A 25,547-nucleotide genomic window follows, 5' to 3' on the forward strand; every position below is an offset into this window, starting at 1 on the left:
TCTTTTTTTTTTTCATATATTTTTTTTTAATAAAAAAAGTGACCCCCCCTACCCCCCCACCCCTCCACCAAAATCAGGACTTGTGTGTTTTAATGTGTACTCAACAGCTCAATTTAAATTAATTAGCTTATAAAACGTAACATCAATACATTCATATTGCGCAAGACAAGGCCAGCCAGCTGTCCTTGCATTGCGCAATATGAAATGTATTGACTACTGTGGAAGTGTATGGGACGCTGAGAGACTGCCACCAAGAGGAGAAAAGGTGCTAATGCAGTGCTCTCCAATGCGCCCCATACGCTTCCACTGGAGGCTAGCCTCCGTCCTGGCCGCCTCTCAGAGTCTCACTCTCAGCCAATCACTGGGGCTGGCTGTCTCTGAGTGCCGGGCGGGAAGGAAATAGAATCCTTCCGCGTGTCACGTGCGGTCACGTGTCAGAGCAGCTCAACTCAGACGGGTGTCAGACATGGTGGGTCAGAGAAGTGTCGCACTGTTACAAACATACTGAAGTTCAGTCACAGTGAACCGGAGCGGACTGGAGAACATCTTTTTTAGGTAGGTGGCCGTGGCGGCCGCGGCACTAACATTGATATTTTAATTGAGATACCTGCAGCCAAAAAAAAGGTTTTATAGTAGTGACTGAGCCTGCTCAGCCTGGGCCAATCTTGTCTTTTATTTTAGCCGCGCATTCTTTATGTACTATAGGTAGGTGGCTGGCGGCACTTAAAGTTAGTTGACGACCGTTAGGGCGGACTGACAAATATATATATTTTTGCCATGATTAACTTTTTTTTTTTGCGGGCGGGGGGGTGCCTGGGTGCGATGGAGGAGGAGACGCACGTGACTCACTTGTGTCAAACAACTCATGATGTGAATGAAGGTGTCAAGGAGCAAGAGCCGGTTAGAAGTTAATGTATGCAGGAAAGAAAGACTGGACTCCAGTCTTTCTTTCCTGCACACATTAGGAGCTGGACCGCGGTGTACTAACTAACAAGTAAGCGGCAGCCTGCAATATGTGGACCGGCCGGTCAGGTGTGTATATCCAGAATCCGGTACACATATTATTAATGACCTGCCTCCCAGCTGCCCTGGCTCTAGTCTGTCTGGCTGATCAGCTCAGCCGCCCTCCACACGCACCCAATTTTAACAGCGTATCAGAGGCTAGTTAGGCGGCAGCTGCAGTAGACAGACGGTGGCACGTGATTTTCAGACAGAGAAGGAGCCGAGCTGCTGAGGAGCAGAGGTGGACTGAGTCAGGCAGCAAAGACGAGTCGACCAAGCAAGCAGGTAACGGACCGGTAAAACTTGGTAAGTGATAGAGTAGGAGCCGGAGGGGGTCGAGGGGTGGGCCAGATGGCAATCATGGCATATTGGCAAATGACATTGCAACTTGCAGGTGCACAGTGACAGAATTTCTCATCAGATTCAGTACAGAGATGAAAAAAGTTCAAAAGATAGAAAATTGTTAAACATTCCAAAGCTTGAAGCTTCTTTCAACTAAATCAAAATCTGCATTATCACATAAGCTTTCTGCTTGTAAGCTTATGTGATAATACTCACTTTTTGATTATCTTTTCAATGTATACTGAGGGAACAGTACTGCAGACTTAATAACCATTCAAGACAAATGCAGCACTTAACTATCTGCAAATCATGGTACTTTTATTCATCTCTGGCTGTTGGATTTATTACTATTAATGGTGTAAAAAAATAAATTTACATATATGTGAGCAGAATAATTACTGGTGGTGGGGTTTTATCATTTTATTATCAGTGGTGTGTGGTTTGTTTATTGCTTAATGACTACTCATTATTAAGAAGTGGGATGTTTTACATATCAGTAGTTACAGGATGGATGTGGTTTGTTTGAGAACCATTGTGTGTTTGAATATTACCAGATAGTACTCCTTGTATGTAAGGTGTTATTTCTCTTCTGGTGTTAGGGAATTGGTTAAAAGGGGACATTGCATTGTGGGGTATTTTGTAATACATATTTTTAACTTAAATTACATATTGCATGAATCAGATCCAATTGATTCAGTCACTGAACACCTTTCTCTGAGCTGTAGAATACCAGGTGACAACATACAGTACATTGCTACCTCACAGTGTTCTCCTCAGTACTTCCTGCATTTAGCCATCACCTGCATTAAACCTAGCTTTGCTGCCAGTCACACTAAAAAAGCATTCCATCTGCTCTGTTCAAATCCTCCCTGCTCTTTTGAAAATGCCCTGACCAGTCTAGAGCAACATATTTCAACATAAGCAACAGACCACACAAGAGCTTCCTCAATATAAATATAAACAACTTTTCACAGTGTTTCTTGAGCATCGCAAATGGCTTTTTGCTAGCTCCAGTACAGTATGGTATCATGTTATTATGTACCAGTAACCAGCCAAGCCAATATATTAACAAGTGATTTGCAATTGCTTCACTTGTTAATATATTGGCTTGGCTGGTGGCTGATTACTGGTACATAATAACATGATACCATACTGTACTGGAGCTAGCAAGAAGCCATTGGCAATGCTCAAGAAACATTGTGAATTTTTTTTTTATATTGAGGAAGCCAAAGCTCTTCTGTAGCAAGCATTTTGTTATCTGGCAAGAGTTTCTGTTACAATCCTTTAGACTAAAATCAGATGTTTACTAAGTTGACCAGTTTTCCAAGACACCATTGAAAGGGAGATGATTTAGAAAGAGCATGCAATTTTAAATAACTTTCCAATTTACATCTAATATCTGATTTTTTTCATTCTTTTGATATCCTTTGTTGGAAATCATATCTAAATATGCTTAGTAGCTACTGAGCATATTTAGATATGAATTTCAACAAAGGATATCTGATTTTCTTCATTCTTTTGATATCCTTTGTTGAAATTCATATCTAAATATGCTCAGTAGCTACTGAGCATAGTTAGATATGCTTTTCAACAAAGGATAACAAAAGAATGAAGGAAATCAGATATCCTTTGTTGAAAATCATATCTAAATATGCTCATAGCTACTGAGCATATTTAGATATGCTTTTCAACAAAGGATAACAAAAGAATGAAGGAAATCAGATATCCTTTGTGGAAATTCATATCTAAATATGCGCAGTAGCTTCTAAGCATATTTAGATATGCTTTTCAACAAAGGATATCAAAAGAATGAAGAAAATCAGATATCCTTTGTTGAAAATCATATCTAAATATGCTCAGTAGATACTGATTGGTGGCTGCATATAGATATTGGCTTGCCCATGTGCAATTGCTATTTCTTCAACAAAGGATATCTAAAGAATGAAGGCGTATCCGATTCCTAGCCACTGCCTCACCAGCCTCTGAAGTCACCGCACATAACTGCTGGTGTCCCATTCTGTTTGATTTGATGTGTAAGAAACGAGTGCACTAGCTGTTGGGATGCAATTCTATTGTGTGTGATTCTGTGGTTTTGCAGAGGAGTTGTACGTTCAATTGTCACAATGAAAAGGACAATACAAGGTCCTTGAAATTATTTACGGAATCTCTAATTTCTTTTAGCTCCCAAAAAAATAGTGCATGGCCAAACATTGCTGCTTTAGCTAAAGGAAAACACAATAAAAGAGAAATTAAGAACTCTGTTCTTTGTTTCATCTAAAAAGGACATTTCAAAATTTATATTTTTTGTTTAAAAAACAAACAAACAAACATAAAAACCCTCCTGTCCTGTACTAAACAACAGGCTATAATCTGCACGCATGTACTAAACAAAATATGTAAAAACCTGAGCTCATAAATATATACCCCCTATTGCTGCATGAATGTATAACGGCTAATAGGTTGCTGTCAAAACTGTAATCTGTTCTCTGGTAGTTTTGCGGGTAAAAGGGACATGGATGACAGAGCTAATGAGTTATAGCTTATACAGAAGATTAAACCCACAAATGTTAATGAGATTAAGGTATGCTGTGTTAATCTAGTACTGAATAGTGGTATCTTAAATGGACCTACTGGAAAACTTTTCTTTCATGTAATTGGCAAGAGTCCATGAGCTAGTGACGTATGGGATATACAATCCTACCAGGAGGGGCAAAGTTTCCCAAACCTCAAGATGCCTATAAATACACAGCTCACCACACCCACAATTCAGTTTTACAAACTTTGCCTCCTATGGAGGTGGTGAAGTAAGTTTGTGCTAAGATTTCTACGTTGATATGCACTTCTCAGCATTTTGAAGTCCGTTTCCTCTCAGAGTACAGTGAATGTCAGAGGGAAGTGAAGAGAGTATCACCTATTGAATGCAATGGTTTTCCTCACAGGGATCTATTTCATAGGTTCTCTGTTATCGGTCGTAGAGATTCATCTCCTACCTCCCTTTTCAGATTGACGATATACTCTCATATTCCATTACCTCTACTGATAACTGTTTCAGTACTGGTTTGGCTATCTGCTATATATGGATGGGTGTCTTCTGGTAAGTATGTTTTTATTACTTAAGACACTCTCAGCTATGGTTTGGCACTTTATGTATTTATATAAAGTTCTAAATATATGTATTGTACTTATATTTGCCATGATTCAGGTTTCAGTATATTTCCTTTTGCAGACTGTCAGTTTCATATCTGGGAAATGCATTTTTTAGGAAAATGTATTTCTTACCTGGGGTATAGTCTTTTTTCAATTGACTGTCATTTTCAAAATTCGCGGGCAGAATTAGGCTCGCGAGGGCGCAAAATGCTAAAGTTTATTGCGTCATTCTTGGCGCGAAGTTACGTTCGTTGACGCAAATTCATCATTTCCGGCATCTTAGTTGACGCCGAGTCCTTTCACAAGGTTGCTTCATCTATGATGCGAGTGTGTGGTTTCCGGACATTTTTGGCACCAAAAAATATTTTTCTGTTTGTTGTGCGTCATACTTGTCGCCAAATATTTTCATTATTTAAGACCCCATTCCTATATGCCTCTTGCCTTTTTTCTCTATCAGAGGGCTATGCTGTTTGCATTTTTTCCCATTTCTGAAACTACCATATAAGGAAATAGATAATTTTGCTTTATATGTTGTTTTTTTCTCTTACATTTGCAAGATGTCTCAATCTGATCCTGTCTCAGAAAAGAAATCACTGTTGGAACCCTGCGGCCTTATAACAGTTCTACCAAAGCTAAGTGCATTTGTTGTAAACTTGTGGAGGTTATTCCTCCAGCTGTGGTTTGTAATAGTTGTCATGATAAACTTTTATATGCAGAGAATATATCCATCAGTAGTAGTTCATTACCTGTTGCTGTTCCCTCAACATCTAATGCACAAGATATACCTGTAAATTTAAAATAATTTATTTTTGATTCTATTTAGAAGGCTTTGTCTGCCATTCCGCCTTCTAATAAACGTAAAAGGTCTTTTAAAACTTCTCATAAGGTTGATGAAATTTCAAATGACCAGCAACATACTGAATTATACTTCTCTGATGAGGATCTATCTGATTCAGAAGATCCTGCTTCAGATATTGACACTGACAAATCTTCTTATTAGTGTTGATTACATTAGATATGGGGGAAACTAGTTCTCTTGATATTAAAACTAGTAAACGTTTAAATTCTGTTTATAAACCTCATGTGGTTATTCCAGAGGTTTTTCCAGTTCCTGATGCTATTTCTGATATGATTTCTAAGGAATGGAATAGGCCTGGTACTTCTTTTATTCCTTCTTCAAGGTTTAAAAAATTGTTTCCTTTGCCAGCAGTTAGATTGGAGTTTTGGGAAAAGATCCCCAAAGTTGATGGGGCTATCTCTACTCTTGCTAAACGTACTACTATTCCTATGGAAGTTAGTACTTCTTTTAAATATCCTTTAGATAGGAAACTTGAATCTTATCTAAGGAAAGCTTATTTATATTCAGGTCATCTTCTTAGGCCTGCAATTTCTTTGGCTGATGTTGCAGCTGCTTCAACTTTTTGGTTGGAAACTTTAGCTCAACAAGTATCGGATCATGATTTGTCTAGCATTGTTAAGTTGATTCAACATGCTAATAATTTCATTTGTGATGCCATTTTTGATATTATCAAAATTGATGTTAAATCTATGTCTTTAGCTATTTTAGCTAGAAGAGCTTTGTGGCTCAAATCTTGGAATGCTGATATGACTTCTAAGTCCAGATTGCTATCTCTTTCTTTCCAAGGTAATAAATTATTTGGTTCTCAGTTGGATTCAATAATTTCAACTGTCACTGGGGGGAAGGGAGTTTTTTTGCCTCAGCATAAAAGACCTAAGGGTAAATCTAAAGCTTCTAACCGTTTTCGTTCCTTTCGACAAAATAAGGAACAGAAACCTAATCCTTCACCCAAGGAATCGGCTTCCAATTGGAAGCCTTCTTCAAATTGGAATAAATCCAAGCCATTTAGGAGATCAAAACCAGCCCCCAAGTCCGCATGAAGGTGCGGCCCTCATTCCAGCTCAGCTGGTAGGGGGCAGATTAAAATTTTTCAAAGATGTTTGGATCAATTTGGTCCAAAATCATTGGATTCAGAGTATTGTTTCTCAGGGGTACAGAATAGGATTCAGAGTAAGACCGCCTGTGAGAAGATTTTTTCTCTCACGTATTCTGGAAAACCCAGTAAAGGCTCAGGCTTTCCTGAAGTGTGTGTTCAGACCTGGAGTTATCAGGGGTAATCATGCCAGTTCCATTTCAGGAACAGGGTCTGGGGTTTTATTAAAATCTATTCATTGTCCCAAAGAAAGAAAATGAATTCAGACCAGTTTTGGATCTAAAGATTTTGAATTGTTATGTAAGAGTAACAACTTTCAAAATGGTGACTATATGGACTATTCTGCCTTTTGTTCAGCAAGGGCATTATATGTCCACAATAGACTTACAGGATGCATATCTTCATATTCCGATTCATCCAGATCACTATCAGTTCCTGAGATTCTCTTTTCTAGAAAAGCATTACCAATTTGTTGCTCTTTCTTTTGGCCTAGCTACAGCTCCAAGAATCTTTTCAAAGGTTCTAGGTGCCCTACTCTCTTTAATCAGAGAGCGGGGTATTGCGGTATTTCCTTATTTGGACGATATCTTGGTACTAGCTCAGTCTTTACATTCTGCAGAATCTCACACGAATCAACTAGTATTGTTTCTTCGAAGACATGGTTGGAGGATCAATTTACCAAAAAGTTCTTTGATTCCTCGGACAAGGGTAACCTTTTTAGGTTTCCAGATAGATTCAGTGTCCATGACTTTGTCTCTTACACACAAGAGACGTTTGAAATTGGTTGCAGCCTGTCGGAACCTTCAGTCTCAGTCATTCCCTTCAGTAGCTTTGTGCATGGAAGTTTTAGGTCTCATGACTGCAGCATCGGACGCGATCCCCTTTGCTCGTTTTCTTATGAGACCTCTCCAGCTTTGTATGCTGAACCATTGGTGCAGGGATTATACAAGGATATCACAATTAATATCCTTAAATCCCAATGTTTGACTTTCTCTGACTTGGTGGTTAGATCACCATCGTATAATTTTAGGGGCCTCTTTCGTTCATCCAACCTGGACTGTGATCACAACAGATGCGAGTCTTTCAGGTTGGGGAGCTGTTTGGGGATCTCTTACAGCACAAGGGGTTTGGAAATCTCAAGAGGCGAGATTACCAATCAATATTTTGGAACTCTGTGCGATTCTCAGGGCTCTTCAGTTTTGGCCTCTGTTGAAGAGAGAACCGTTCATTTGTTTTTTTCAGACAGACAATATCACAACTGTGGCATATGTCAATCATCAGGGTGGGACTCACAGTCCTCAAGCAATGAAAAAAGTATCTTGGATACTTGTTTGGGCGGAATCCAGCTCCTGTCTAATTTCTGCGGTTCATATCCCAGGTATAGACAATTGGGAAGCGTATTACTTCAGTCGTCAGACTTTACATCCGGGAGAATGGTCTCTCCACCCAGATGTGTTTTCTCACATTGTTCAGATGTGGGGGCTTCCAGAAATAGATCTGATGGCATCTCATGTAAACAAAAAACTTCCCAGGTACCTGTCCAGGTCCAGGGATCCTCAGGCGGAAGCAGTGGATGCATTGATACTTCCTTGGTGTTATCAACCTGCTTATATTTTCCCGCCTCTAGTTCTTCTTCCAAGAGTGATCTCCAAAATCATCATGGAGCAATTGTTTGTGCTGCTGGTGGCTCCAGCATAGCCTCACAGGTTTTGGTATGCGGATCTTGTTCGGATGTCCAGTTGCCAACCTTGGCCACTTCCATTAAGGCCAGACCTTCTATCTCAAGGTCCGTTTTTCCATCAGGATCTCAAATCATTAAATTTGAAAGTATGGAAATTGAACGCTTAGTGCTTAGTCATAGAGGTTTCTCTGACTCAGTGATTAATACTATGTTGCAGGCTCGTAAATCTGTTTCTAGAAAGATTTATTATCGAGTTTGGAAGACTTACATTTCATGGTGTTCTTCTCATAAATTCTCTGGAAGTTCCTTGAAAGGACAAATCTCTGCTCTTTCTGTTTTATTTCACAGAAAGATTGCTAAACTTCCTGATATTCATTGTTTTGTGCAGGCTTTGGTTCGTATCAAGCCTGTCATTAAATCAGTCTCTCCTCCTTGGAGTCTTAATTTAGTTTTGAAGGCTTTACAGACTCCTCCGTTTGAGCCTATGCATTCTTTGGACATTAAACTACTTTCTTGGAAAGTGTTGTTTCTTTTGGCCATCTCTTCTGTTAGAAGAGTTTCTGAATTATCCGCTCTCTCTTGTGAATCTCCTTTTCTGATTTTTCATCAGGATAAGGCAGTTTTGCGGACTTCAGTCAAATTCCTACCTAAGGTTGTAAATTCTAACAACATTAATAGAGAAATTGTTGTTCCTTCCTTGTGTCCTAATCCTAAGAATTCTTTGGAGAGATCTTTACATTCTTTGGATGTGGTGAGAGCTTTGAAATATTATGTTGAAGCTACTAAAGATTTCAGGAAAACTTCTGGTCTATTTGTTATCTTTTCTGGTTCCAGGAAAGGTCAGAAGGCTTCCGCCGTTTCCTTGGCCTCATGGTTAAAACTTTTGATTCATCAAGCCTATTTGGAGTCGGGTCAAGCCCCGCCTCAGAGAATTACAGCTCATTCTACTAGATCAGTTTCCACTTCCTGGGCTTTTAAGAATGAAGCTTCAGTTGATCAGATTTGCAAAGCTGCTACTTGGTCTTCTTTGCATACATTTACTAAATTCTACCATTTTGATGTATTTGCTTCTTCGGAAGCAGTTTTTGGTAGAAAAGTTCTTCAGGCAGCTGTTTCAGTTTGATTTTTCTGTTTTTGATTTAAGTTTTTTCCTAACATTTATGAGAATTAACTTATAGTTTGGGTTGTGGATTAATTTTTTCAGCGGAAATGGCTGTTTTTATTTTTATCCCTCCCTTTCTAGTGACTCTTGCGTTTAGTTCCACATCTTGGGTATTGCTATCCCATACGTCACTAGCTCATGAACTCTTGCCAATTACATGAAAGAAAACATAATTTATGTAAGAAATTACCTGATAAATTAATTTCTTTCATATTGGCAAGAGTCCATGTGGCCCACCCCCTTTTTTATGGTGGTTATGATTTTTTTGTATAAAGCACAATTATTTCCAAATTGTGGGTGTGGTGAGGGGTGTAGTTATAGGCATTTTGAGGTTTGGGAAACTTTGCCCCTCCTGGTAGGATTGTATGTCCCATACGTCACTAGCTCATTGACTCTTGCCAATATACAAGAAATGAATGAAATGAATGTATCAGGTAAGTTCTTACATAAATTATGTTTTGTTAATGCTGACTTGTAAAAGCTGTTTATAATAAAGATTTACACATGAGTAATTCACAATTAGTAGCCTATTTCTTCCCATGTTAATATGTGATAAACAGGAAATGAAAGTGCTTTAGTGTGTTAGATCAGTTTATTATTGCACTGTAACTGTGTTAACCCTTGCAAAACACAGTTAAATTCAACTCCAGAGCAGCAATGTACAACTGGGAGCTAGCTAGTGCTTGGTGGCTATGCACATATGCCTTTTGTCATTGGTTCCCCATATCTGTTCAGTTATCTCTCTGTAGTGTATTATTCTGGAGCTGCTATGTTTAACAACCTTGCAGGAGTTAAGCACAGTCAGCAACAGTGCAATGCTAAAATGCTCTAACACAGAGTATTTTCCTTTTTGCAGGGCTCTCAGTAATCCTTATGCTTTCTTTGTTTAGTTACTAATAATATTCTGAGCTTGTGTAAAACCAGAAGCAGCTCTTACAGTGAATGTGTGTTAGATTGATTATTTTAATTTCTAAATCATTTTTATTACCAGACGTGCTAGTGTTGAACAATCTTTGTTTTCAGGTCATTTGAGAGTTGTTTTGAGGCCCCCATGTTGCCACTCTTCAGAGGAAAGTCAAAGAGAACAACAACTTGCAATTGGCCACCTTAAATACCTTTTCTCATGATTGGATGCACCTGTCTATGAAGTTCAAGGCTTAAAGGGCCAGTAAACCCACAAAATAATGTTATATAATTCTGCACATAGTTTTTTATTTTGTGTAATTTAGTGGGTTTTTTTCTGTAATTTAGTTAATTGTATTTAATTAATGTAATTAATTTAATTGTAGTGTAAGGTTAGGTGTTAGTGTAAGACAGGTTAGGTTTTATTTTACAGGTAAATGTGTATTTATTTTAGCTAGGTAGTTAGTAAATAGTTAATAACTATTTACTACTAACTAGTCTACCTAGTTAAAATAAATACAAACTTGCCTGTAAAATAAAAATAAACCCTAAGTTAGCTACAATGTAACTATTAGTTATATTGTAGCTAGCTTAGGGTTTATTTTACAGGTAAGTATTTAGTTTTAAATAGGAATTATTTAGGTAATGATAGTAGGTTTTATTTAGATTATTTTAATTATATTTAAGTTAGGGGGTGTTAGGGTTAGACTTAGGTTTAGGGGTTAATAAATTTAGTATAGTGGCGGCGACGTTGGGGGTGGCAGATTAGGGGTTACTAAATGTAGGTAGGTGGTCGGCGATGTTGGGGGTGGCAGATTAGGGGTTAATAAATGTAGGTAGGTGGCAGCGATGTCGGGGGCGGCAGATTAGGGGTTAATAAGTATAATGTAGGTGTCGGCGATGTCAGGGGCGGCAGATTAGGGGTTAATAAGTATAATGTAGGTGTCAGCGATGTCGGGGGCGGCAGATTAGTGTAAGATTAGGGGTGTTTAGACTCGGGGTTCATGTTAGGGTGTTAGATGTAAACATAAATTTAGTTTCCCCATAGGAATCAATGGGGCTGCGTTAAGGAGCTTTACGCTCCTTTATTGCAGGTGTTAGACTTTTTTCAGCCGGCTCTCCCCATTGATGTCTAAGGGGAAATCATACACGAGCATGTAAAACCAGCTCAAAGCAGCGCTGGTATTGGAGTGCGGTATGGAGCTCAATTTTGCTCTACGCTCACTTATTGCCTGCTAACGCCAGGTTTTTATAAACCTGTAATACCAGCGCTGTAGGTAAGTGAGCTGTGACAATAACTTGCAAGTTAGTACCGCACCGCTCATAACGCAAAACTCGTAATCTAGCCGTGTAATATTTGTGACAATCTTACAGTATCTGGGGAGTTCTGGTATTTAAAAAGCTTGTAATCAAGATCTTTTGTGGTATTTTTCCAATGGTCTAAAATGTCTTTTAATTTCAATATCCTGTAAAGCCATATAAGGACTTTGTATGGAACCTCTGGTGGATTGCAATGGGGCCACACTAAGGGCTAGATTACAAGTGGAGCGCAAGATATCGCTTTAGCAAAAGCGATATTTGTGCTCCACTGAGTAATACCAGCGCATGCAAATGTGCGCTGGTATTACAAGTTAGCCGCAATGAGAACACGACCTTGCGTTCACATTGCTGGGAAGCATTGCACTCACGAGAGCGCACTTCCATAGGCTCCAATGGGAGCCTTGTTCTCATGCCTTGAGTCATAAGTCATGCACATATTAACACATAAATACATATGTATATAAGCATATACTGTACATATATATTTACAGGGAAAACACAGTTCCCATAGACCGCAATGTAAAGACGCTTTTCTGGAGCTGACCCATTTTTGGTTTAGCACCTGGCTAGAGCTTGTTGATTGGTGTCTAAATTTCGCAACCAATCAGCAAGCTCTACCCAGGCGCTGAACCAAAAACGGGCAGGCTCCTAAGCTTAAATTCATGCTTTTTCAAATAAAGATACCAAGAGAACAAAGAAAAATTAATAAGAATAAATTATAAAGTTGCTTAAAATTGCATGCTCTATCTGAATCATGAAAGTTTAATTTTGACTAGACTATCCCTTTAAAGAAACATGAAATGCTTTGAGACTGTAATATAAAATGTTTAATAATGTGTAGTAAGAAAAAAACTTTGCAGTGTACTTTCATTATTTCCCCAAATTGGTTTTAGCAGAGGAGAAAAGGTAAGCTATTGTAAAACAATGCAAGTTTTGCTAATACAATTACAGTGGCTAGCTTTGTCTAGTCCAGTAACAAGGCAACTGAATATTGAAAAACAAGTGCAGTAAGCAAGGTGTTATCATATATACAGAAAGCTTCCACATTTGGTTCACATGTTAATTTACTTAAAAATGCTTTATTTAAACAAATATAATAATTTGTCTTCCCTTTCAAAATAACATGATTCTAAATATTTTGTGTAGCTATCAACAGTCATACAGGAAGTTGTCCAGAGGAGCAAAATCAGTAACTTGGATTATGATGTATACTTTGAGCAGTGATTTTCATTTAGGACACCAGGATACACCTAGAGGAGTATGGAACCAGGGCTGGACTAAGAATAAAGACCAGCCCTATTTTCTGTTGAGTCTGTAAAATGCACACACACCATTTTTCTGAAGGGAATTACTGGAATACATCTAAATCCATATTTTAATTCAGAATTAAATGATATTAGCTAATAATAATAATACAAAATACCAAATTATTGTTATATTGGCATCATCCATGACTCCCTTTCACAGTATGAAAATTATTATTAAGTGTGTGATCTGGAAAAGAAACAGTATGTCAATCTATTTCACACTGTGACTTTATTAGACACTTTGGGCTCCATTTACCAAAATGCAGGCGGATAAGGTCTACTGTCATCAAAGTTGTCCTCCCAAGCCTTGCATCGAGTAGGCAGCAAAACGCTTCCCGCATTTAATATTTGACAATCCACTGATTGTGCAATGCCACCCCCCTGCTTGCAGAAGACCAATCGTGCCTAAGAGGGGGCTGTCAGTCACGTTGATCTGATTGTAATCTGCCACCTAAACGGTTGCGGACAGGTTAAATGCTACTTAACTAGTGTTTCTGGGTCACTCTCAGCAAGCCTGAAATGCTGGGCTCTGAAGCTGCTATCACAGCTTGGTAAATGGAGCTCTATAAGCCATTCAAAAGAGGGTGACTAAAATGCTACATATTCTAGGAAATAACATTTACAATGAAATACTATGTGACCTTAATACATATAGCTCAGGGCAGAAAAGAAGAGAGGTGATACAGCTGCATCGCTTAACCAACAGTACCACGCCTTTAAATTGTAGCTGGTCAGCCCCAACTGTTGCGACCCACCAGAAAATGTCCTGGTGTCCTGGTAGCCTAATCTGGCCTTGGATGGCTCACATTTTTTGACAGGTGATAATTTAAAAAATGATCTTGCAGGCAATATAGTCCAAGTGGTGGTCAGCATGTTGGTAGTGCAGGTCCAGCAATGCATGCTGTGTACCAACAAAACCTTTTTATTGCACCCCACCTTGTGTGAAGACTCTCACCATCTCTACCCTAAAACATCACAGCCCTCAAATAAAGAGAATTACCCAGAAATACACCTGACAGTGAAAACACCCCAAATCGCTTACATGACCTTTGTGTTAACATAATTTTAGTGTTGCGTGCCTTTTTAATTACAAATACTGTACAATATTTCAAGTGTATTCTTCTTTGTTCATTGTATTTTTATTTTATATAATTATATTACATTAATTAGAAACTGGGACATCATGTGAATAAAAAAATGTAAAAAAACAGGAGTATCACTTCAACTTCCAAAATGTAATCAATAGTTTTTCAGTGCAAATGCAAAGATTGGGAACTGCTGGTAGCAAACTGCAACTGTCTTGGGTCTCATTTCAAAAGGCGAAAGATGAATATAAATGTGGTTCCATAAACATATCCCATTAATGCAGGGGATATTAAAACATAATCATAAATGACCTTATAAAATCTTAATTTTCATATATTTATTCTCATTTGCAGGCTTTTAGTCTATGAGAACAACACACTGAATTTTTGTTTTTACTGAGAAAATGCAGAGGAGAATTATCCTATTTCTTTGTAAGTATACACTTCTGACCTGACAAATACAATTACGTTAACTCCTACATAGTCACCAACACCTCTATGATAAAAAAAAAATGCCTATACTATGCAGCAGGTACAATAAATAAAGAAAATACTTTGAAGTTTGAAAAATACACAATAATACAGTGGGGCAAAAAAGTATTTAGTCAGCCACCAATTGTGCAAGTTCTCCCACTTAAGAAGATGAGAGAGGCCTGTAATTTTCATCATAGGTATACCTCAACTATGAGAGACAAAATGTGGAAACAAATCCAGACAATCACATTGTCTAATTTGGAAATAATTTATTTCCAAATTATGGTGGAAAATAAGTATTTGGTCAATATCAAAAGTTCATCTCAATACTTTGTTATATATCCTTTTTGGCAATGACAGAGGTCAAACGTTTTCTGTAAGTCTTCACAAGGTTGTCGCACACTGTTGCTGGTATGTTGGCCCATTCCTACATGCAAATCTCCTCTAGAGCAGTGATGTTTTGAGGCTGTCGCTGGGCAACACAGACTTTCAACTCCCTCCAAAGGTTTTCTATGGGGTTGAGATCTGAAGACTGGCTAGGCCACTCCAGGACCTTGAAATGCTTCTTACAAAACCACTCCTTTGTTGCCCGGGCGGTGTGTTTGGGATCATTGTCATGCTGAAAGACCCAGCCACGTTTCATCTTTAATGCCCTTGCTGATGGAAGGAGGTTTGCACTCAAAATCTCACGATACATGGCCCCATTCATTCTTTCATGTACACAGATCAGTCGTCCTGTTCCCTTTGCAGAAAAACAGCCCCAAAGCATGATGTTGCCACCCCCATGCTTCACAGTAGGTATGGTGTTCTTTGATTGCAACTCAGCATTCTCTCTCCTCCAAACACGACGAGTTGTGTTTCTACCAAACAGTTATACTTTGGTTTCATCTGACCATATGACATTCTCCCAATCCGCTTCTGGATCATCCAAATGCTCTCTAGCATACTTCAGACGGGCCCAGACATGTACTGGCTTAAGCAGGGGGACACGTCTGGCACTGCAGGATCTGAGTCCCTGGCGGCGCAGTGTGTTACTGATGGTAGCCTTTGTTGCGTTGGTCCCAGCTCTCTGCAGGTCATTCACTAGGTCCCCCTGTGTGGTTCTGGGATGTTTGCTCACTGTTCTTGTGATAATTTTGACCCCACGGGGTGAGATCTTGTGTGGAGCCCCAGATCGAGGGAGATTATCAGTGGGCTTGTATGTCTTCCATTTTCTAATTATTGCTCCCACAGTTGATTTCTTCACACCAAGCTGCTTGCCTATTGCAGATTCAGTCTTCCCAGCCTGGTGCAGGTCTACAATTTTGTTTCTGGTGTCCTTCGACAGCTCTTTTGGTCTTCACCATAGTGGAGTTTGGAGTGTGACTGTTTGAGGTTGTGGACAGGTGTCTTTTATACTGATAACAAGTTCAAACAGGTGCCATTAATACAGGTAATGAGTGGAGGACAGAGGAGCCTCTTAAAGAAGAAGATACAGGTCTGTGAGAGCCAGAAATCTTGCTTGTTTGTAGGTGACCAAATACTTATTTTCCACCATAATATGCAAATAAATTCTTTCCAAATCAGACAATGTGATTGTCTGGATTTGTTTCCACATTTTGTCTCTCATAGTTGAGGTATACCTATGATGAAAATTACAGGCCTCTCTCATCTTCTTAAGTGGGAGAACTTGCACAATTGGTCGCTGACTAAATACTTTTTTGCCCCACTGTATATGTAATACGGTAAGCTAATTGTATCTTGTAGCTAAATGTGAAATATAACTATAAAAGGCTAACTATGTTGAATTAAGTAGCCAATTCGTTGTTTTTTTATTGAGGAAATATATAATATTTATAGATATGCATTGTATTGACAAGTGTCAATTTACATAGATTTGGTATTAATGTCCTGACTATTGTTGACTTTTCCGTGTTGTCTTAACCGTGCAATGTCAGTCCATGGCAAGGTTCATCATCATGTTCAATTTACTATTTCCATTGTTATCCATTTTACAAATGGTTATGTTATACCGAATGGTCATTGTATAAAAAAGAAAATTTATGCTTACCTGATAAATGTATTTATTTTTTGACACGATGAGTCCATGGATCAGCTTAATTACTAATGGGATATTCACCTCCTGGTCAGCAGGTGGAGGCAAAGAGCACCACAGCAGAGTTGTTAAATAGCTCCTCTCTTCCCTCCCACTCCAGTCATTCAACTGAAGTTAGGAAGAGAAAGGAAAAGCCAAGATGCAGAGGTGTCTGAAGTTTACAATAACCCACAACCTGTCTATAAGAATAGGGCGGACCGTGGACTCATTGTGTCAAAAAAGAAATACATTTATCAGGTAAGCATAAATTTTCTTTTCTTTTTTAAGACACAATGAGTCCACGGATCATCTTAATTACTAATGGGATTCAATACCCAAGCTAGAGTACACCGATGATACGGGAGGGACAAGACAGGGAACCTAAACAGAAGGCACCACTGCTTGAAGAACCTTTCTCCCAAAAGCGGCCTCAGCCGAAGCAAAAGTATCAAATTCGTAGAACTTTGAAAAAGTGTAAAGAGAGGACCAAGTTGCAGCCTTGCAAATCTGTTCCACAGAAGCTTCATTTTTGAACACCCATGAGGAAGCAACAGCCCTCGTGGAATGAGCCGTAACTCTCCCGGGAGTCTGCAGTCCAGAAGTCTCGTATGCAAACCGTATGATACTCTTCAGCCAAAAAGAAAGAGAAGTAGACGTCACTCTCTGTCCCTTGCGTTTTCCTGAGAAAACCACAAACAAGAAAAAGACTGACAACAGTCCTTAGTCACCTGCAGGTAAAACTTTAATCCCGCGGACCATGTCCAAATTGTGCAAAAGTCATTCCTTCTGAGAAGAAGGATTAGGACACAGGAAAAGAACCACAATCTCCTGATTAATGTTCTGATCAGAAACAACCTTAGGAAGAAATCCTAATTTAGTAAGTAAAACTACCTTATCTGAATGGAAAATAAGATAAGGAGACTCATACTGTAAAGCTGAAAGCTCTGACACTCTCCGAGCAGAAGAAATAGCAACAAGAAATAAAAACTTTCCAAGATAACAACTTAATATCTAAGGAATGCATAGGCTCAAACGGAGCCCCTTGAAGAACTCAGAGAACTAAATTCAGACTCCATGGATGAGCAACTGGTTTGAACACAGGACTGATCCTGACCAAGGCCTAACAAAATGATTGTTCATCTTGGACATCTGTCAGACATTTGTGAAACAAAATAGATAAAGACAGAAATTTGACCCCTTTAGGGAACTTGACTTGGAGAAAAGACAAAATTCTAGGAATCCTAACTCTACTCCATGAGTAGACCATGGATTCACACCAATATAGATATTTATGCCATATCTTATGATAAATTTTTCTAGTGACAGAATTACGAGCCTGAATCATGGTCTCAATGACCGAGTCAGAAACCCCCCGCTTAGATAATATTAAGCGTTCAATCTCCAAGCAGTCAGCTTCAGAAAAAAACAGATTTGAGTGAAGGAGGGGCCCTTGAATTAGAAGGTCCTTCCTCAACAGAAGACTCCAAGGTGGCAGAGATGACATGTCCACCAGATCTGCATACCAAATCCTGCGAGGGGAAGCCGGTGCTATGAGGATCACCGATGCCCTCTCCTGCTGGATCCGAGGAAGAAAAGCAAATGGAGGAAAAAGCTGGGGAACACTTCCAGATGGAGTTCCCACTCCCCCGGATGAAAAGGTCTGCCTGCTCAGGAAATTTGCCTCCCATTTGTCCACCACTGGGATGTGGATCGCCGACCGGCAGCAAGAATGGGCCTCCACCCACTGAATTATTTTGGATACCTCTGTCATCGCTAAGGAATTCCTCGTTCCTCCTTAATGATAGATGTAAGTCACTGACGCTATTTTGTTCGACTGGAACCTGATCAACTGGACCGAGGCTAACTGAGGCCAGGCCAGAAGAACATTGTAGATCGCTCTCAGCTCCAGAATGTTTATAGGGAGAACAGACTCTGGCAGAGTCCAAACCCCCTGAGCCCTTAGGGAGCCCCAGACTGCTTCCCACCTTAGAAGGCTGGCGTCTATTGTCACAATCACCCAAGATGGTCTCCAAAAGCAGGTTCCCTGGGAGAGATGATCCAGGGACAACCACTATTGAAGAGAATCACTTGTCTCCTGCTCCAGTAGAATTCAAGGAGACAAATCTGTATAATCTCTGATCCATTCCCTGAACATGCTTAACTGCAGAGGTCTGAAATGAAACTGAGCAAATGGGATGATGTCCATTGCCACCATTAGCCCGAATACCTCCATGCACTGAGCCGCTGAAGGCCGAGAAATGGATTGAATGACTTGATACTCTGATTTCCTGACATTCTGCCAAAAAATCTACATTGATAAGGAATCTATTATGGTTCTTCATAAAGTTACCCTTGTGAATGGGACTGAGGAACTCCTTTCCAAATTTACCTTCCACCCGTGAGAGCGCGGGAAGGATAACACCATGTCTATGTGACTCCTTACTTGCTGTAAGGATGGCGCCTGGACCAGAATGTCATCCAGATAGAGCGCCACTGTAATGCCCTGAAACTGAAGCACCGCCAACAGAGACCCCAGAGCCCTTGTGAAAACTCTAAGGGCTGTGGCAAGACCGAAAGGAAGAGCCACGAACTGGAAGCATTTGTCCAGAAAGGCAAACCTTAGAATCTTGAGATGATTCCTGAGAATGGCACATGAAGGTACACATCCTGTAAATCCACTGTTGTCATAAATTGACCCTCTTGGATCAAGGGAAGAATGGAACAAATAGTTTCCATATTGAAGGATGGTACACTAAGAAATCTGTTTAGACTCTTGAGATCTAAAAAGCGGTCTGAAGGTTCCCTCCTTTTTTTTTTTTTTTGGGAACCACAAACAGATTGAGATAAAAAACCCAGACCCTGGTGTCGGCCAAGATATAGGAGACACAATATAAATTGCTAAGTAGGTGGTACCTGACTCCCCACAGATTAAAACATATATACCCACACACAAGCGGGAACTGCTGGAGAGGATGTGGGGAGGAGGGAACCCTTTTACATATTTGGTGGACCTGCCCGAGGATACAACCTTTCTGGAACAGCATAATGGCTGAGATGAGTAGAATACTTGGTGTTATCATACCCCCTAACCCTTGCTACTTACTATATCACCAGTTACCTAAAATTGTTGGGGAAGATAAGTATCTACTTTTCTTGTTGATGCTTAATGGCGCAAAAGGCCTAATTCCCTTATATTGGAAAAAACAGAACACTCCCAATATACAAGAATGGAAGAACAGAGTTGCCGATTTGCTGAGACTTGAAAGATACCACTACCTTAAAATTGGGATGTTAGGCACACATGAGCTGATGTTGTTAAACTGGGAAGGGCGAGGAGTCTAATCTTTTCTGTAAAGTTATCTGTAACTGAGATTGAAATAAGAGAACACGATTTACATTCCCCAATTGCTGCACCAGTCCCCCCCCCCGTTTTTTTTTTTTTCCCCTCTTTCCCTCTTACCTTCTATATCCCCCTTCTCCTGCAAGCAGACCACTCCACTCTACCCCAATTTCCCTTTCCTATTAGTTAGTGATTTATAACGTCGAGATCAACTTGACCCACAGCATTATGTAAAAAGTGAGCTGTGAAAAAGAGACTTTTCTGGTTGATTTATACTCGACGAACTATGATTTTTAATATGCATTTATTGTTATTTAGAAGAAGAATCATCCGACAGGATGGCTCTTTTCATAAAAACAGCCAATGTGAATAGCCGTGTTAATATAATCAGCGTATAGTGGCTCTGTAACTATCGCTGCTATCTAGGCTGTTAGAGTTGAATTGTATATTTACTATATCACGAAATGACTTTTGATCAATATACAACTGAACAACCATATGTAATATTGAGTACGGTTATGTACCTATCATGTTTGTATGTTTGCTTATTTTGTTATATCATTTCGCTAATAAAGCTTATTTGAAAACTAAAAAACCCAGACCCTGTACCTGCATTGGGACTGGAACAATCACTCCCAGGTCTGAGAGATCTCTTACACCGTGTAAGAACGCCTCTCCTCTTGTCTGATTTGCAGATAATCTTTAAAGCAGAAACCTGTCTCTGGGAGGAAAACTTTTGATCGGAAAGTCTGCCCCCTACAAGATCCGATCCCAGATCGGGGGCATGTCCTTCATGCTGTCATTGATTCAACAGCAGGCTAATTAGATTTTTTATTTTTTTTAAATTCTTTAAATTTCAAGAGATTATTTTCCATCAAGCCAGGTCCCAACAAGGTCTTCCCCTTGTAATGAATCACTAAAAGCTTAGACTTAGAGCATACATCCGTAGAACAAGGCTCTAACCATAAGTCTCTGTGAGCTGGAACAGAGAAACCTGAAACCTATGCTTCCAGTTTGATAACCTGAAGGGAATAATTTGAAATAAAGGAATTAGTCAATTTGAAAGCTTTTATCCTATCCTGGATTTTATCCAGGGGAGTTTCTGACTTAGTAGTATCAGACAACGCATCAAACCAATATGCCGTCGCACTAGTGACGGTAGCAAAGTACACAGCTGGTTGCCATAGTAAGCCCTGGTGTACAACCCTTTTCTAATTTTTGTCCATAGGACCTTTGAAAAAACCCGACTATTCTCTAAGGGTATAGTAGTTCTCTTTAGCTAAGCTGGAAACTACTCCTTCCACCCTAGGGAAAGTTTGCCCAGCCTCCTTAGCTGAGTCGGCTATGGGAAACATCTTTTTAAATATAGGGAATGCGATCCATTCCTTATAATTTACTGGACGCACTAGGATAGATTACACCGGTAGTGTCCGAGTCACCCAGGATAGTTAAAAACCTCCTAAAGTAACAAATGGAAGTGTTCAAGCGAAAAAAATGAAAGAAAAACAATCTCAGAATCAAATAAAGATATTATTCATCTGAGTCTGAGAATTCTCTCTCAGATAATCCCGAAGTATCTTCCTCTTACAGGTAACAGGGAAGAACCATTCAGAATAGCACTACTGCATCAATCACCCTAAATGATTAAAAATAACTCCTCTAGTAATGTTTTCTTCCACGTGGGGAAAACATATAATGCATAAAATGTAGAGTAACACCGGGGGGAGTGTGAATGGAAGCGCAGGGCACTGCCTGTGGGCCATAAAAATTTTGTGGGACACTATAGGAGAAAATTGTGGCATAGATTGACCATTGTCAACAGACTCCTAACCAGCAATTGCCTTAGAAGGAGTAGGTCTCTTTAAATTTTAAACTTCCAGCGGAAGTTTGAGAGGAAGCGCAGGGCACTACATGTAGGGGCGGTAAACTCTGGGACCTTTTAAGAACAAATCTGCTATATATATTGAGCATTGTCATTATCCTGAACAGCATCTTCATTAGAAAATGCTGGCTCATAATAAAGCTTAAAGTTCCCTCAAACCATGAGGAACAGGAAAAAGATTGGTGGCTCCACATTAGTGTTAAATCATATTGAGCAAGAGACACTTGTAAGACCTCTAGGTCCATATTTAATGTTAAACTGAACAATTTATACCATCCAAAGATCATTTTTTTATTAGGAATGGAGAAAAAACTAAAAACGTTACTATCTCTTTAAATAATAAAGGTGTAACTTTTTTACTGTGAAAACGTCTAAGCATTATAGTAATAATTGCCTTAGAAATGAATCATAGAAACATCCCTACACCTCAGCAGCCCTTCTGCTGAGGTGCCTATGGCCTCTGAGTAGGAATCGAGTTGACACTATGATTCTTTGCTCAAACAAAACTCCGGGGTAGCTATGTAAGAAATTTCTCTAAGATAATATGCACAGCATAGATATGCACATGCGTAGAAGCAATTTTTCCTGAAGCGGAGTGAAAATGGCGCGTAAATACTCTCCGCCCATCGTGGGCATGGCTAAGAAAAATCTCCCGGTCGGCACCAAAGTTACCAACCCGCCGGGAGAAGTGGAACCACCGATAATAGCAATAACACAATAAGCCCCAGTGATTGTTGCAACGCTGCCCGATAAATCTCAGGGTCTGCTGCTACACTGACTCCTCACCCAAATGTCCCCTATGTCTAAGGGGAGACTATGCGATAACAATACAGTAAGGCTAGTCCCATGTACAAAGAAATAAAGTGTCTCCTTTATCTCGTCCCATGCACAAGTAAATAAAGAGTCTCCTTTATCTCTGAGACTCCATTTCCATTAAGCCCCAGCGCTTTCTACAACGCTGCCCAAATGTCCCCTATGCCTAAGGGGAGACTATGCGATAATCATGAGGCTCGTGTATAAGTAAATAAAGAGTCTCCTTTATCTCTGAAACTCCATTTTCATTAAGCCCCAGAGCCTGCTGCAAAGCTGCCCAAATGTCCCCTATGTCTAAGGGGAAACTATGAAAGTAATAATGAGGCTTATGTATAAAATAAATGAAGTGCCCTCCTTTATTTCTGAGACTTTCCAATTCCCCCAGAAAAAAAGTCAGCACTTACCTCATTTTCTGCCTGGCAGCAAGGCAGATTCCAGGTTTGAGAGGTCCTATCCCTCCCATGGACCTGTGAACGAAGAGAAAGGCCTGAGTTAGAATCTCTCAGGTTTTCCAGAGGTAGGGCAGCATCAAAATATGGGAGGCGCAGTGAGAATTATGTCCCACCAGTTCCCATTGCTCTAAAGCCACCAAAAGCTCTACTGAAGAGACTGATATGGACTGCGGCTACACCCTAGAACAAAGCAGCACTCTCTGGCACTACTTTAAAAAATAATAAACTCTTGATCTAATCTAATCTAACACCTCACTTTACCTCTTCCTATCACTAACGTAGGCAAAGAGAATGACTGGGGTGGGAGGGAAGGGAGGAGCTATTTAACAGCTCTGCTGTGGTGCTCTTTGCCTCCTCCTGCTGACCAGGAGGTGAATATCCCTTTAGTAATTAAGATGATCCGTGGACTCATCGTGTCTTAAAAAAGAAATTAAGCTTAGACCCTTTTCAACATGAAAATCTATAACAAAATTAAAATCAAAATCAATAACAAAAAACAAAACTAAAACACAAAACTCAGTCGTGCTCGCGTTTTCCTACAGATTGCTTTACCCAAAGGGATTCCCAATGCTATTTCTTTCCATCTATTCGTTTCCCTATTTTGCCTATTATATCCATAGTCTCTATGTCAGGGTGTCCAGGTTAATGTCATTATACCAAACCGTGTGAAGTTTAATTTAGTATATAATGAGGCTTATTTATCAAAGCGTCACCTATGTTGCATTCGCGGGCGTCAATACGCTCGCCAAACATCGCTAAACATCGCTGCCGCGGATCTGAATACGCTCTCCATATTTATAAAAAAAGCCGTCAAAAACACGCGCGTCAAGTACGGTGCGAAGAGCATCGGACTGTTGTTAACTAACAGTCATCGATGTCGCATCTATTCGTGTTTTCCCAACTTTATTTATACCATTTCAATACTGTCCACGAACATAGCACATTTCTCTTCAGCACATTATTGTATATAGTTTAATTGTATTGTTTTTTAAATATAGCAAATAGCCACATATTTGTTTCAAAGCGGAGAGGGAATTAGAATTATTTTTAAGATTGTCCATACATATTTTATTAAATGTGTGTTATGTCAGAAATCTTTAGCAAACATATTTACATGTCCCGAAGTTCCTTTTTTGATCTAAACAATGTTCTGTCACATCTCTGTATTAATACCACTATATGTATATTTTTTTAAATAATTATTATGAGCCGTAACAATTGCGAATATAACGTAATCTGAGTATCATATGTATTTTTTTTTAAATCTATGGCTATTTGAAAGGGCTATGAAATCGAAAATTTAAGTTACACTACTGGGAGCTAGCTGCTAATTTAGCCTGTTCTGTATTTACATTTTTATCTCTATATCTATTATTGCAACAAATTAGGTGCAAAACTGTGCACCAAATATGTAGTTTTTCTTGATTTGTAATGAGACACAAATTTGGAGCATAATCCATTAGAAGCAATGTGTATATATATATATATATATATATATATATATATATATATATATAATATATATATATATTAATTTTATTAAGGGTATACATATTTAATAGTTTGTAATTGACTTATTATGTGATATGCTTCATTGTCTTGCAGCATCGAAAAAATATATTCCTTGATATATCTATATGTATGTACATATTTATCTATATAAAAAAAAAAAATGATAGATGTATTTATGTACATATCTATTGCAATTTTCATTTACTTTTAAATATTTATGTTATTAATTAAAGGGACACCAATATCATATAAGATAATCTCAACAAACGTTTAACTTTTATTAAAGGGACACTAAGCACATTTATTTACTTTGTGAATTCAGATTGAACATTCCATTGAAATCAACTTTCTAAATTTCTCCTATTAACAATTTTCATACATTATTTTATTCTCTTTATTTGAAAAAGAAGTCATCTAGGCTGAGGAGCAAGATAAATTCAATTTAAACACTTTAGGAAGAAGTATATTATTGGTGCTGTTCAATCAGCAAGGTCAACTCTGGTTTTTATTAAAAATGGTCCTGCTTATCAACTTAAAATCTTTAGTTTTTAAATAAAGATACAAATAGAATTATGGCATTTTGACAATAGGACTATCTTCAAAAGTTTATTACAATTGTACGCTCTATCTGAAGCATGAACAATAAAACTGATGTTCATTTTCACTTTCATCCTCAGATAACCTTTAATAATAGAAAGAGCAATGCACATGTGGAAGCCAATCATATGATGTATCTATGTGCAGTCATCAATCAGCAGCTATAAAGTGTATCTGCATATGTTTTTCTTCAAATTGTATTTTAATAAATTTGAGAAACGAAATGTAGACTAAATATATCATTTACCACATTGCATGCTATTTGTACATCTTTAAAAATTAAATTTAGTTTTCCAGTGATTTGAAATTAATATTTAAATAAATACAGCTACACAATAATTTTGAATAAATATTAATTTATTATATAAGTTTTGTTTTGTTTTTTAAATAACCAAACAATGTCAGAAAAATCAACGAAGGTTATTCATGGCCTCCTGCAGGGCCCGCACAGCCCTTGAAACTATGTCCAGGCCATGTGCTAGCTGGGTGAATATCTCAACCA

The 25,547-nt window shown here is 38.8% G+C and overlaps 1 protein-coding gene across 3 annotated transcripts in view; it reads left to right on the top strand.

Moving 5' to 3' along the window:
- Window positions 1-25,547, top strand: part of IL34 (interleukin 34) — a 163,063-nt gene that overhangs the window by 10,570 nt on the left and 126,946 nt on the right. For all 3 annotated transcript variants that reach the window (XM_053702301.1, XM_053702291.1, XM_053702294.1), the window contains exon 2: window positions 14,256-14,333. In XM_053702301.1, coding sequence (XP_053558276.1) covers window positions 14,306-14,333 — 28 coding nt within the window. In that variant the 5' untranslated portion in view covers window positions 14,256-14,305. The remainder of the gene's footprint in view (window positions 1-14,255; window positions 14,334-25,547) is intronic.

This window comes from Bombina bombina, chromosome 1 (assembly GCF_027579735.1).
Source record: "Bombina bombina isolate aBomBom1 chromosome 1, aBomBom1.pri, whole genome shotgun sequence".
Classification (NCBI taxonomy): domain Eukaryota; kingdom Metazoa; phylum Chordata; class Amphibia; order Anura; family Bombinatoridae; genus Bombina; species Bombina bombina.